General features: G+C 43.6%; 1 protein-coding gene across 2 annotated transcripts in view; it reads right to left on the bottom strand.

Moving 5' to 3' along the window:
* DYM (dymeclin) overlaps positions 1–14,498 on the bottom strand; it is a 373,790-nt gene that overhangs the window by 174,402 nt on the left and 184,890 nt on the right. For both annotated transcript variants that reach the window (XM_006030025.2, XM_025211554.1), the window contains 2 exons: positions 12,367–12,480; positions 8,497–8,591 (listed from right to left, as the gene is read on the bottom strand). In XM_006030025.2, the coding sequence (XP_006030087.1) occupies positions 8,497–8,591; positions 12,367–12,480 (209 nt within the window). The remainder of the gene's footprint in view (positions 1–8,496; positions 8,592–12,366; positions 12,481–14,498) is intronic.

Genomic DNA, 14,498 nt, shown 5'->3' with positions numbered 1-14,498 from the left:
TAATCACTGCTAACCTAGAGTCTCTATCAACTTGGACTTTTTGCCTGACAATACAATTCTCATGGATACCATGTAAATTGTTCAAGCTATGCCCATCCCCCTTCCTGCCTTCTATTTACAGCACTGACCTTCTCAACTAAGTTAAAACATTCCTTTGATTTTATACATATGAGAGAGGAAAACGCCCTTTTATATTTCACTCTGAAGTTCCCAATTTCTCTCATTAACACAGATTGGCAGAGCCAGTGCAGCTCTCTACTGGTACAAGCAGGTGGGAGTGTGTAGGCGAAGCGATAGGGTGGGAGAGTGCAAGGAATGATGGATACTGCTTCTGTAGCTCTGTAAATTAATTTAATTAGCAAGTGTGTGCGTGGGTTCAATTAGAGAAGTGTCTGACAACCTCTAGTGGCATATGTGCGCTTAGGAAACAGCATATAGGACAAAACACTTATCCTATAATACTCTGTCGGTCTGCTTGCTGTTAATGATCAGATTCTTCCTTTTGTGACAATTCAGTTCAGTGCAACATAGGTGGGAGGTCAGAATCCAGGTATTCAAGTTTAAACTTTTTTTTCTTTCAAGGGGCCATACAGTAACACGTACACACCCTGGCTAACAAATGACTGAACAGGCTTCAGGTAGCAGTCAAAACTGCTCTGAAGCACACCAATGAAATTATAGCCAGATGAGCTGTGGTCTTTAAGTGACCCGCATTATACTACTAATGCAGTAATATGCTCATTGAGTTTGCAATTTTAGTATCTAATAACTATACACACAATAAGGGAGGATAAATACATTTGAAACTACAGGCTTCAGTAAACTAAGCAAACAAAGGCTCTCCTGGCTGCGGTTATGTAGTAGCCACACACCTGACTGTCTTGTCGCCTAGCTACTACAAGGCTGGTTTCAGCAGTTCAGACAGTTACCTGACAATAATGACACCTCCGTGCTTTTTTTTTTTTTTTTTTTTTTTTTTTTTTTTACAACAAAGTACCGTATCATTCCAGATACAACAGTTGTCAGCACTCTACAAACTCATGAGAGGTGGATAGGAGATGTTATCCTTATCCCACTGCAAAAATAGTCTCTATATAATTAATAGCAAACTGTAAACAAAAAGACTGGAATAATAAAAGTGGGAAAGGCTACACATGCGTGGGCGCACACATCTCCAGAGGAGGATATAGCTTGTATTGGATGAATGCCTCTGATTTTATTATCACGCATCTATTTCATCTAATTTTATTTCCAACAGCTGCATGTGATAAAAAGATTTACACAGATCAGTCAATTTAAGCCTGCAGGAATGTGATGTAAATTATCCAATATTATCGAGTTATATTTTATTGGGATCCTATACAAACTACCTTGGACATTCTCAGTCAGTATTTAATGGAGAATAAAATCAGTGGATGCTTTAATCCGGAGGATACCGCGAATTTTCTTTTTCTTTTTAAATTTTTTCCTCCTCCTTTTTTCTGCAAGGAAGATCTGTTTGGGGGCGGTGGGGACCCTCCTTGTTTTGGGGGGGTCGGGTGCTGATCTGATTGGTTTCCGGGCGGCCGCAGGCTGGGTGCCCGTGTTGGCGGGCGCGGCTCGATGCCGGGCGCGGAGCCCCGCGGGAGCCCCGTCCTGCCGGCTAGCGCAGCGCCGCGCCACGGAGCCAGGCCCGCTGAGCCCGCAGGAATGTGATGCAAATTATCCAATATTATCAAGTTATATTTTATTGGGATCCTAGGCAAACTACCTTGGACATTCTCAGTCAGTATTTAATGGAGAATAGTCTTCAAAATTTAAAACAATTAGAAGTATCCACTCAGAAGACGATTAAGAAAGAGCTTGCATGGAAAGTAAATTAGTTCTCACACTAAGGAAAAATTATTAGAGAATCTGTCAAGACTTAAACTATGACCATGCTCGCTTGTATTTCTAAGCAGATTTTAAGTCAAGTTTTCTATAGCTACTACATTTTAAAATCCAACATTTTAAAATATATGTTTAGTGGCATGGCCCTGTCTCCCTTCTCTCCTTGGCCCCTCACAACATGAGCATTTTTATTATTTATACCATAGTTTATTTCCGCGCACAGAGATGTTTTACTCTGGTGATGGGTTCAGAATAGGAGCCTAAATATAAATATCACTGTTTTCTTACTATTTGGCAACATGGAGCAGTTTGAGCCCATCAGTGCTGAAACAGGAAGTTTAATCACAGTGGCTAAAAACAACTGTATACCCATCTGCCCTTCTCCTACCCACACAAAGCCAATACCCACTCAGATAACACTGTTCTTGTATACATGTGTTTATACTTGCTCCCACTATTGCTCTTGGTGGGTGATATTTTTTTTTATCAGTGCAGGGCAACATTTTGGCAAGCATGCCACAAATTAGCCCTGCACCTTCTTCAAGCACCACCCTGATCCCCTACCCCTGCCTTACCTGCTACTCTGCTTTCTACTTCTTTCCCTGTCCTCCTTGCCCAATCTGCCACTCAGCTGCCCATCTCCTCTCCCATCTGCCACATGCCACACAGAGGCTGCCTGTGCCACCAGTGCTGTATGTTAGCCACCCCTGTTCTAGATAATAAGAATGACTTTCTTTGTAAAACTAAAAAAAAAAAGCTGTTTAAAATTCTTCCTTCATGAGTTTGGCTCCCTGAAGAGTCGTTGCTGTTTGCTGTTACAGTGCAGGAAGCAGTTTCTCAGCTACCTATTGAGGCCAAACCTACTTTTCAGCAGTCTGTAATATTTTGAATCACAGGATATACCTTTCATGTCTATCTGGGCTAAAAAATTTAAGTATAATTCAGCACCTGAACCTGCCCAGGATGCTTATGCTATATTTTATACTTGATTTATATTTCAGCTATTTTCATCGCCTCTTCTCTTATTATGTAGTAACAGCAATATTTATACAGGGGCAACGGTTTAAAACACTAATTTAGAACATCGGACTATGTAAAAAAAGCAGGACATTATTCCTGTTACCCTTTTGTCTTTACTTCCTCTATTCTCCAATTGTTTCATAGATTCATTGATTGTAGAGTCAGAAGGGACCACAAAGGATCATTGTGTCCGACCCCCTGCCCCGTCAGGAAAAGGACCAAGGTCAGACAACCCCAGCCAGGTGCCTATCCAGCCTCCTCTTGAAGACCCCCAAGTTAGATGACAGTACCACCTCTATTAGCAGCCCATTCCAGATTCTGGCCACCATTACTATGAAAAATTTCTTCCTAATGTCTAACCTGAATCTACTCTCCACTAGTTTGTACCCATTATTCCTAATTACTCCTAGGGGTGCCCTGGTAAATAGCGCATCTCCAATTCCCTGTTGTCCTGCCTTGATAAACTTATAGGCAGCTACAAGGTCTCCCTTCAGACATCTCTTGTGAAGGCAGAAGAGATCCAGATCTCTCAACCTCCCCTCGTAGGTTCTTGCACGGAGGCCACTAATCATATGAGTGGCCCTCCTCTGGACCCTCTCCAGATTCTCCACATCCCTCTTGAAGTGCAGTGCCCAGAACTGGACACAGTACTCCAACTGTGGCCTGACTAGTGCTGCATAGAGGGGGAGCATCACCTCCCTCAATCAGTTGGTCATGCATCTGCTAATATACGACAAGGTGCGATTGGTTTTGTTGATAGCCTCGTTACACTGCCGGCTCATGTTCATCTTGGAGTCAACTATGACTCTAAGATCCCAATCAGCTGCTGAGGAGGTCATCCCCCAACCTATAGGTGTGCTGGGGATTCCTCCTCCCTAGGTGGAGTACCTTACATATATCTTTGTTGAACTTCATCCCATTTCTTTCTGCCCATTGATCCAACCTGTCCAGGTCGGCCTGTATCCACTCCCTGCCCTCCAGTGTGTTAACTTTGCCCCATAACTTGGCGTCATCTGTGAACTTGGCTCTCCACACCCTCATCAAAATCGCTGATGAAATATTAAATAACACCGGTCCAAGGACCGAACCTTGCGGGACACCACTGCCCACCTCCTTCCAGGACAAAAATGACCCATCCACCACCACTCTCTGGATGCGGTCCCTAAGTCAGTTGGCCACCCACCTGACTGTAAGCCTCCACTCCACAGCCTGCTAGCTTCCTTAAGAGAATAGGATGCAAAACTGTATCAAAGGCCATCTTAAAGCCTCAGCTCCAGTGTGAAGGCAGTGTGTGACCTGGTTGTAAAAGGCTATAAGGTTTGTCAGGCAGGATATACCTGTGATGAACCCATGCTGGTTTCCTTTCAGCATCATTTCCCCTGCTGGGCTTTCACAAATGCGGTCTTTAATGATTTTTTCCAGTGTTTTCCCAAGGATAGAGGTAAGACTGACTAGCCTAAAGTTACCTGGCTCATCCCTTCTCCCCTTCTTAAAAATGGGCACCATGTTGGCCCTTTTCCAGTCTTCAGGGACCTGGCCGGAGCACCATGAGTGCTGAAACAGCTGTGCCAGTGGCTCAGCTATGACACTGGCCAATTCCTTCAGCACCCATGGATGGAGGTCATCCGGGCCTGCAGACTTGTACCCAAATGATGGTCACTATTTCCCAGGTTACTGTGCACTCACAGGTTACCCACAAGATCATCCCTTGTTGCTAAGACCACATCTAGCAAGGCGTTACCCCTGGAGGGACTGAACACCTCCTGGGTTAGGTGAAGGTTCTGCATGCCGTTTAAGAACCTACGTGAGTGGTCTGCTCCTTTCAGCAGATGTCCGGGTAATTTAGGTCCCCCATGACCACTGCCTCTCTTACCTGAACAGCCTCTGAGAGCTGCCTGGAGAATACCAGGTCTAGCTCATCATCCTGATGAGGAGGCCTGTAGTAGATCCCCACTACCAAGTCCTTTTACCCTGGACCCCCCTGTATCCTGACACACAATACCTCGGTATTCCCTTCCTCTACCCCCGCCTTGACGATGGAAGAAGTGTACTGCTCCCTAACAGAAAGCTACACCCCTGCCTTTTTTCCACGCTGTCTTGTCTATACAACGTGTACCCCTCAATGCCTACTGCCCAGTCGTGAGTAGATCCCACCATGTTTCCGTTAAGCCGACTAGGTCATACCAGGTGCTAGCAAATAAGAGTGTGAGCTCCCCCTGCTTATTCCCCATGCTCCTGGCATTTGTGTAAAGACACGTTAGCCCCCGATGGGTGCTCTTGGTGCCCCTTTGCCTTGATGTCTAGAATTGTTGCTCACACTCATTTGTTGCCATCTTGTCTTACACTGTATTCTACAGTAAACTTGTCCTCTTAAACTTTCCATCTAGTAGGTCTGGCCCCAAACCTGATGGCACCTCAACAGGATTGAAAGCAACCACCTCCTCCCCTTCAAAAGCTTTTGAATTTAATGGCAGTTGTAGTTGAGCAATTTTCTGCTTGGTACAAAAGATCACCGATATTCCAGGTATAGTCTTGCATTTTTACTCAGACAAAACTCTCACTGAAGCCAAACTACTTGTGACCTTGTTGCTGTTGCTTACATTACCATTGAGTCAAGGAGACCCACCATGTGAGATGCTGTACAAATGGAGAAAAGTGGCTCATGCTCTTTTTAAAAAGCAAATGTTTTCTCCAATGTCTACGTTACCTTCTTTGGTTGCTCTAACTCCCCCATTTTTATTTCTGCATAAAGCAATACTGGGCACTGTATTTAAAATGTGGTTTTAACTGTATTGGCTTTATACAAGATTAGTCTGTGACATACAGCTTGATATGCTTAATCTAAACATGACAGAAAACTTGCTGTTTTCTGAATTAAGCAAAGCAGATCCATAAACACATTCTCTGTAGCTATCCAAGAGGAACAAGACACTTCAATATTTGTATCATATCTTCCAGATAAGAATATGGAATAATTATCCTTCACAAATAAAAGCAAGTAAATGTATCACAGGCAGTGTCAGCATACAGGTTTCCCTCACCAACCACAGGGGTTAGGTTCCCCAGAGTTTCCATGGTTGTCAAAACCGGCAGGACTGAGGGAGCAGGGGGGGGGAGTGAGAGGCACCAGCAGGCCTAGGGGGGCATGGGGGGGTGGTATTTTCCAACTGTACTCCCCCTTTCCCTGAAGCATGGATACTCAAAACCATGGTTGGCACCACCGAGGTTGGCGAAGGAAACCTGTATATGACAAAATAGATGAAGATGGACCGACACACCCCCCCCCCCCCCCCCACTCCACAGTTTATTGTCAATCAGCAACAACTCAAGAGGATTTAATTGTGTTGCACGTCCTTGCCTGGGTCTTGAAATGAGATTTAAGAAACATCATCAGGGAGGCAATCTGCCTCCGAGATGCTGTTCCAGATGGTGAGGACAGCCTGTGAGAAGGATCCAGTGCTCACTAAGGAAAAGGTTTTCACAAACAGGGGAAGTATTAATTGGCTACAATGTATCAAAAGCATTTTAAAATGAAGGGCGTAAAAAAAGAAGCAGCTGGAGGATAGAAAGGGATGACTGCCCCAGCTAGAAGCATAGGAAAGCCAGTTCTAGGGAGAATTTTGAAGCATGAAGAAGTTCATTAACAACATATTCTGAAAATCATTACAAGCCACAAAAAATTCTGAGGATTAAATATATACCCTCTGCCAAAGGCATCTGTGAGCAACAGTACTGTTTGACACGTGCAAATTTTGACTTAGAACCTTTGGAGAAAACATACTGGTAAGTGTGAACGGCGGGTGGCCTTAAAGAGACCAGGAATTGAGAAATGAGTAAGAATGACAGCAAGGGAGCTATTTAAGACTGCTTCACATAGAGGTGACAGACTGAGTTTCAGACATGACAGACACTGGAAGTAAGGCCGTTCAGAATGCAAAATGAGCACCTATTTTAGGCTGTTATCACTGGGTATGAAAGAAAGACTGATGTCAAGCATGGAGATGATGGTGGAAGGTACTTTCATCAGTAAGGGATTCAAACAGCATCACAGAGTTATTTAACATAAAGGACAATATAGGTGCAAGATCAAATGCACAGAAACTGATTGTGAACCAACTCTGGAGACAATCTCTAAACATTAGAAATGTGATGTTCTGAAATGGTCTTTCAGGCAAAATGGTGGGGCAGCGAACCTGCATTCCTTCAAGATGAAAGTCATAAAAGTATAGGATAAGTGACATCACATCCAATATCCCTGCGAGAGGCTGAAAGGGAAGTTGGGTTCTGGGTGGGTTACCTGTATAACCTAGCAGCTCCCATGTAGGCTGACAGATCTGGCTCACACGCACAGGGTCAACCAGACTGCCAGATCTGGGGTTAGGAAGGAGTTTTTTCCATAATCAAACTGATAAGAGCTCTTAAGGGGTTTTTATTTTTAGTGGCAGTGTTGTTTTAATTTTTGTCTTTTTTGTAGGGGGAGGGTTTGCCTTCTCCTGTAGTACTGCAGTGGTCCCCTTCCTAAGATCATTTGAGTATCCCTGACCTAATATATACTAAATTCCTTTACATGGCACACCTGCTGCCTTCTCTCTTGCTCTCTTATAATACTTTCTTTTTTTACCAGGTATTTTGTGGTTGTGATGCCGTGTGCAAGAGGGGCCAGAATGGATGCTGTTGTGGACAAATGGTTACATGCAAACTCAAGGGACTATACATGATGGCTCAGTAGGTCTCTTCCAGTCTTACTGCAAAAGAAGCAAGCACTTCAAGAACAGGAGAGGCCTGAGAAATCAACCCCTCTGAACCAATATTTAAATGAAATACCTATTTTCATAAATATGAATTTTTACAAACTATACCCCCCCTACATACTTGTCGAGTAAGGACTTTTTTGTATGCATAAAGTCTATATTTAATAAGCATTATAATTTTGCCCCCTGCCAGCAAAACTGTACTGTACAGGACATATTTATGTTCTTTTGAACATCAGGTTGGATTAGCTGCTAAAATAAACAGGTGTGTCCCATACTATTGCTTACCCTTACACCTCTCTCTCACTGTTATATGATGAACTCTGAACATTATCTTTCCTATCTTCTATATCTAGGATTCTATGAAAACTGTGACCCTTTTAACAGCATATGAGCTAACTCGTTACTCAAAAGGCTGATATTTTAAACTTTTAAATAAGGTAAGTAAATGTAGCAGCTTTAAGAAGACCTCATGCAAAGAAGAGACTACATTTGGTCAAACTTAAAAAAACAGGTCCTTTGTCATCAAGGCAAGCAGAAATATACCCAGCTGAAAGCACCATTCTGGAAAAGAATTGCCCATTTGTAATAACAGAACAAGAGACAAAAATAATACAATACAGACAATCACTTTAAAAGCAACTCCTACAGCTGTTCTATGAAGGACATAAGAAGTCAGAAGAAGATTCATATTTCCACTTATTTGAAACTGAGCCACAACTTCATGAGGGAACTTAATTCCAATTTCAGTTATCTATTTTAATTATATGTACTGAGCCACAGAAAATTCAGGTCCCTTTCCTTCTGAACTTAGGCGCAGGCTAATTTAAATATTTTTTCAAAGACTCATATTTACCTGATGATTCTCTGAGCAGCATACTGATGAAGTGAACGGAACTGTGCTGACATATTTGCTAAGGCTGCCAGACAATTTGTATGAAGGTATTTGTCCTGTTGGAAAAAGAGGGGAAAAATATATGAAACCATTCTTATCAGATACACTGAGACTAGTCATACAAAACCATTCAAAGGATTGAAGCTTCCACTGCTTAACAAAGGTGGTCTTCTGTCAGAGTGGAACTGCACTGTGTATACTTAGGAATGTTTAAAAGATTGATTACGGTGTGTGTTCACCAAATAGGGCTGGTCTCTTGTACAGGTACCATAGTATGCATCTGTATTGATATTTTAAAATATCACATGTGATGCATAGTGAGATGGCAATCAAAACTGCTAAAAGTCAGAGGAAAACTACTGTTATCATCTTTTATCTCTTTCCTTTCCTCTGTCCAACTCTGCACTCTTAGGACAGAGACAGACATTCAAAAAGCCTGAGCCTGAATTGATTCAATCTTTGCTGATTAGTCTAACCTGGCTGGGCTGAACTGCTTTGTAACCACACAGACATCCCCTCTGGACCAAGAAAATGCACTAAAGCAGTGGCTTTGTTAAAGAAATCCACAACACTAATAAAACTGCAAAATCCACAGTCCTCTAGGGACTGTAATATTCATTGAGCCTGTTCATGTAGAAGAGACAAGTGAACATGGATTACACTATTCCTCAATATGAAGAAAATAATAAATCTTAAGCACCATACAGCAAGGAATGATTTGTTGTAGCACATATTAAATGTGGTGGGAGTTGCTCGTTGTACGCTCACTTTTTGTGAAGAATTACAAGTCTGGGGCAGAAAGTAAGCCAACTACATTATTGACAAGTATTATCACTAGGCAGGGATTTTACTAACCCTTCACATAATGATTCCCATCCTTAAGAAGTTACTCTCAACTTCTCAGGATTAAAATATTCATTTATTCGCTTTGAAAGTTACACAGACTCTGAAATGCTACAAACAGAAGAGAACGTTCTTAGCATCTAATTGAGCTAAACGTACTATGGCCTCTGGCTCCTTCTGTTACTTATTCTGCCAGGATCCAGAAACCTATATATTCTGGCAGTCACTACAGGAGGCTGAAATTAGACATATATGAACACTCTATTTCCTCTGTCACCTGCATTTGCATGGCCTGGAAGGAACATATAGAGCATTCCAACAGAAGTGCTATGAAGTTCAAAGTACAAAGCTCCTCTTTTAAGCAAGAAAATTCATTCTGCATTGCTGGCTGGAATATATCCCAGGATGCTCAGAAAGGGAAAAAATCTGTTTCTAACTGGACAGAGAATATTTTAGCATAATTACTTACTTAAACTGAAGGATAAATTTAATAGATATATGGAATTTAATACCCAAATGCAGGCTATTTAGAATAAATTACTTTTCAAATGGCTCACAAACCATTATTCTTGTTTATAAATAGTTACTTGAGAAAGTATTGCTTATTTTTCATCTGATATAAAGCCTGTAACTAGCTATCAGCCTCTTTTTGTCTGTCTGTCTGATCTCACAAACTAAGGGCACCTATACATGTGCTCCAGGGGAGGGGATAGGCAGTGTTTTAACTAGAGCAGCCTTGGGAGCTGCTCTAATTAAACTGCCTGCAGCATCTCGTGTATTCAGTGTCCTGTATTTCAAAATGGCAGCTGGGGCATTTAACTAAAGCTTATTTGACAAGCTTTACTTAAAGCACCCCTGCCACCATTTTGAAACGCGGGGATGGTGAATACAAGAGACGCTGCAGCATGCTGGAGCATTCTGACTAAAACACTCCAGCAGGCTCAATTAATCGAGTCTGCTCCAACATTTGCTAATCAGAACATGTCAGAGCATGCATGGAAGTGCCCTAAGGTTACAGGCGGTTAATACATTTCTTGGTCTTGTTATCTGATTTTCTTGTTTGTTTGGCATGAACACATTCGTTTCAATTTTTCTTTTATATTCTCTGATCTAGTGTACTGTTAACACCATGCTTTGGTTAACTTACTGCAAAAATATTTTCACCCATGAAAGAAACATGCAGAAGTCTGTAACATAGCTGTATGTTTTGCTATAACAGCAAGGGGGAAGAGGAGGGGAGGGAGCCCCCTCTGCTGCACAGATCTGGCCCATCTCCCCCCTGCAGAACCCAGCCAACAAATGGCGAGGAGGCCTTCACAGCAGGGCACTCCTTTCCCCCGGCTGTGGTAGAAACAGCAGTGCGAGTTCCCTGCACCACTTTTCACTGTGCCAGGAACTCTGGCCGGGGTAAGAAGGTAGAAAAGGAGTCCCTCTGCCAGGCCATCCCCACCCCCTCCGAGCTTTCCAGCTTGGCCCTTGGGGGCAGGGCTGAGCCCGCACCACAGGGGGGCTCCTTTTCCACCCCTTCCTCCTGCCAGAGGTGCCTGGCAGGGGGAAAATGCCAGCACAGCAAAAAGCAGTGCAGGGATTGTGCAGCACCACTGTTGGCTACAGTTGGGGGGAAAGGAGCCCCACTCCTGTGGGAAGAGGGTCCAGCCTGGCTCCCAGCAAGACCTCAGCTAAGAAGCTTGGGGGGGCACCCAGCAGGGGGACTCCTTTCCCTCATCTGCAGCCATTACCGGCAGCGTGAGTTCCTTGCTCCACTTTTTGCGGCGCAGGAAACTCTGGTGGGGGGAACAGTAGAAAGGAGCCCCCTGCCACAGGGGAGCCCAGCCCAAACTCCCCCCCCCCAAGACGCCAGCCAGAAAACTGGGGGAAGGGAGCATGCCTGGCAGGCTGCTCCTCCCCCTCCCTCCCCACCAGAATTTCCCACATAGCAAAAAGTTGCACAGGGAACTTATGATGTGGCTGCTCCTGCAGCTGGGGAAAAGGAACGCCCCCACCCCCAGCTTGCTGCTGGAGTCTTAGGGGGCTGGGCCGGGCTCCACTGTGGCAGGGATGCTGCTTGTCAGTCCCCCCCGCCAGATTTCCCAAAGCAGCAAAGCGGCACAGGGAACTTGTGCTGCCACTGTTGTCTGCTGCTGGGGAGAAGGGGTCCCCCCTAGCCGGGCTGCAGTGCACCACAGGACCAGGCAGCAGCACAGACAGAAACCCTCTTTCCCCCACTACGCATTCAATGTAACATCTGTACCTAGCCTTAGAGACTTACTCATTGAGAGGCATAGGATTTTGTAGGAAACAACCTACTTCATTCATAGCATCTGACAAAGTAGGTTACTGCCCATAAAATCTCATGCCTGTCTGAATGAGCTAGTCTCTCAGGTGCCCTGCCTAACTTCAGGCTAACACAGCTAATTATCTCTCTATGGGGAGAAGACAGGAAATGAAGTTTGCCATCTTCAGAAGAAAGCCCACTAGTCCTTGCTTTTGCACAGGTCACTTAATGATATGCAGAAGAACACAAAAAATTAATTTTTAAAGTTGTTTCTGAACAGAAATGATTTTGTCCCATCCCAGTTACACCATCAGCTGATTGAACACTATTAATTAATAAAAGCAAAGCTAAAACCATACTTCCGGACACTTTAATACAGGTGGAAAGTACTATCTATAATATAGTTATCTGGGAGGCTAGTATTTCTTTTCTGACCTGACGTCTGTTATTTTCTTTCAGGATCCAGACATAAGTAATACATCTGGGCTAAGGATTTTTGTGATGAAAGCAATTACATAGAATAGATACCATCAAACTTATTTAACAAATTTAGAAGCAGTTAATACTCTATTTAAGTGCTGCCCTCCCTTGCCTCTATGCCTGGGTGCCAATTTGCTGCATGAAAGGTTCTCTCTTCGTTTGTTTTAACCATTGTTTGGAACTGAATTCACACCGATTAAAGACTACAAATAAATGCTAAAAATAACTCTTACCCTTGTCCTTGTCATGTTGTACTGAATGGTTCTTATTACCACCAGTATAAGGAGACTCCCCAGTGAAATCTCTGTTAGAACACGCTCCGAGTACCAAGTAATATTTTTCAATATCTGCAAAGAAGAACAAAAAGGGTCTTTAACACTATCCCTCAATTATGAATGAGAGGCATAAAATCATACAGTTCCCTGGACTCTCACTTTCCCCAAAACAAATAAATTAGCCTCCAGGATCAGCCCATTACAGCATATTGTGTTCTAGGATCTTACAAAGGACCCTGCGGTATTTTCCAACCTGCAGATCTCATCATGTTGAATTGATGACCTCACATGCAGAGGTCTGGTGTGGAGCTGGATAAATAAAAACACTGGTGTGTTGAACCCACTCACTTTAAGAAGTATCGGTATACATATATACACAAAATGAATGCGTCTTGAAAGACAACTTAAGGGACCAGCAACATTCAGTTGATTGATAGACATGGCCTTATAAAGTTGGAGAAATAGTGTACTCAGTACACTTGGGATTACTTCAGACAAGCTAGTAAATAGAGAGGTTGCTTTACATGGGTGGTTCTATGGAGAAATTTCATTTTGTACAAATAAATGTCATTAGTAGGGGATTTATTTAAAAAGAGCACAGCACCACAAACAAATCATACACCAGGGAGCATATGCAGCAGACCTTTACTAGTCAACCTCCTGTCTTAAAAAACATTCTAAAATATTACCATTCTTGGGCAACAGTGTCTCTTTTTACCAGGACTTTCAGTGGCACCAGGAACTACCAATTCCCCGAACCACTGCCCATGTGAAACCTTATGGTTTCATAGTTTCTAAGGCTGGATCTGCTTGCCTGTCAGATGGCAAGCAGATTTATCCATTCCAAAGCAAAGTAAAGTCAGACACTCTCCTCTAGTCTGCTGCTCTTTATGGGGCAGAGGATTTACCTCAGGGTAACCTTCCCACAAAAAAAGACAGTGTGGGGACCTAGCAGCCAATGCTCTCACACAAAGACAGACATGAAGGAGCAACCAATGAAGCATCCAAAAGACAGGGAATAGATGGGACTTGGAAATATTCAGGCTTCTAGCAACTTCATACGCTTTGCAACTTCATGCCCTTTACACCCACTTCTTTTCTAAGCATAAGGGGGTGGTTAAGGGTCTTCATATAGTTATAACTCCTGCTAGCAGGAACGTGGGAGATGTCTACAGCAAGACAGGGAGGGAATATGATAAAGGCAGCAGTCAGTGTTCTGAAGTCTGCAGGGGATTTTGTAGGTATGCGGCAATAATGTTCCTGACTGCAAAAAGCTGTCACAAAATCTGGAACCAAAGCAGGAAAGAGAGAGAGAGAGAGAGAGAAGGAGCAGGCTGACAGGTACAGTAAGAGACACTACAGCACCAACTGCAGAAGATTAGTGTATAATGGTGTAAAAGAAGTCCTGGCATTGTGATTCAACCCTATCACAGGGCAAATCGTTTCTCCTTTGAAAATAAATATATTAACTATGCCTACACAGCAAAAGTTCTGTGATGATACGATAGTCTATGGCAATGATTTAACCTGGAATAATATTCTTCTCAGGGCTGCTCAACTTCTCAGTGACTGGAAGCCACAGCCCCAGGGGCTACACTAGCAGGGGTTGCACTAGCGGGGTCCACAGTTCCCGTCCCAAGCTGCACATGTGTGCACCTTGCCACTGTGCCTTGCTTCACCTACAGCTCCCTGGGGACTCCTCTGTGGCACCATGCAACATGGGTGCTCTGGGCTGCTGACTCCCCATGCACTATATGCCACCCCATCCACTGGGGATGGGTCAGGGAGTGGAAGCTGGAGAAGGGAGGGAGAGCCCCAAGCCCCTGGCTGCTGCTGCAGAGGGGAGAAGGGGCCTGCATGTTAACCCCTTGCCAGCTGAATGAAGCATGATTGAAAGAATAAATGCATGACTTGAGATGCAGAGACCCACACCTCTCGTGGACAGAAATGGCAGAGGATATAGTCAGCATTTTTAATATTCAGCTTTTAAATTTACAAGTGAAAGGTTAATTATACATCGTATATTTAAGTTATGGGACGGGGTGTTTGCTAATCACTGAAAGAACACCAGGAGTGCGTGCCACACATTT

Source organism: Alligator sinensis, unplaced genomic scaffold (genome assembly GCF_000455745.1).
Source record: "Alligator sinensis unplaced genomic scaffold, ASM45574v1 scaffold1204_1, whole genome shotgun sequence".
Classification (NCBI taxonomy): Eukaryota; Metazoa; Chordata; order Crocodylia; family Alligatoridae; genus Alligator; species Alligator sinensis.
The sequence above is the reverse complement of the archived record's forward strand: the minus strand, read 5'-3'. Positions and strand labels throughout refer to the sequence as shown.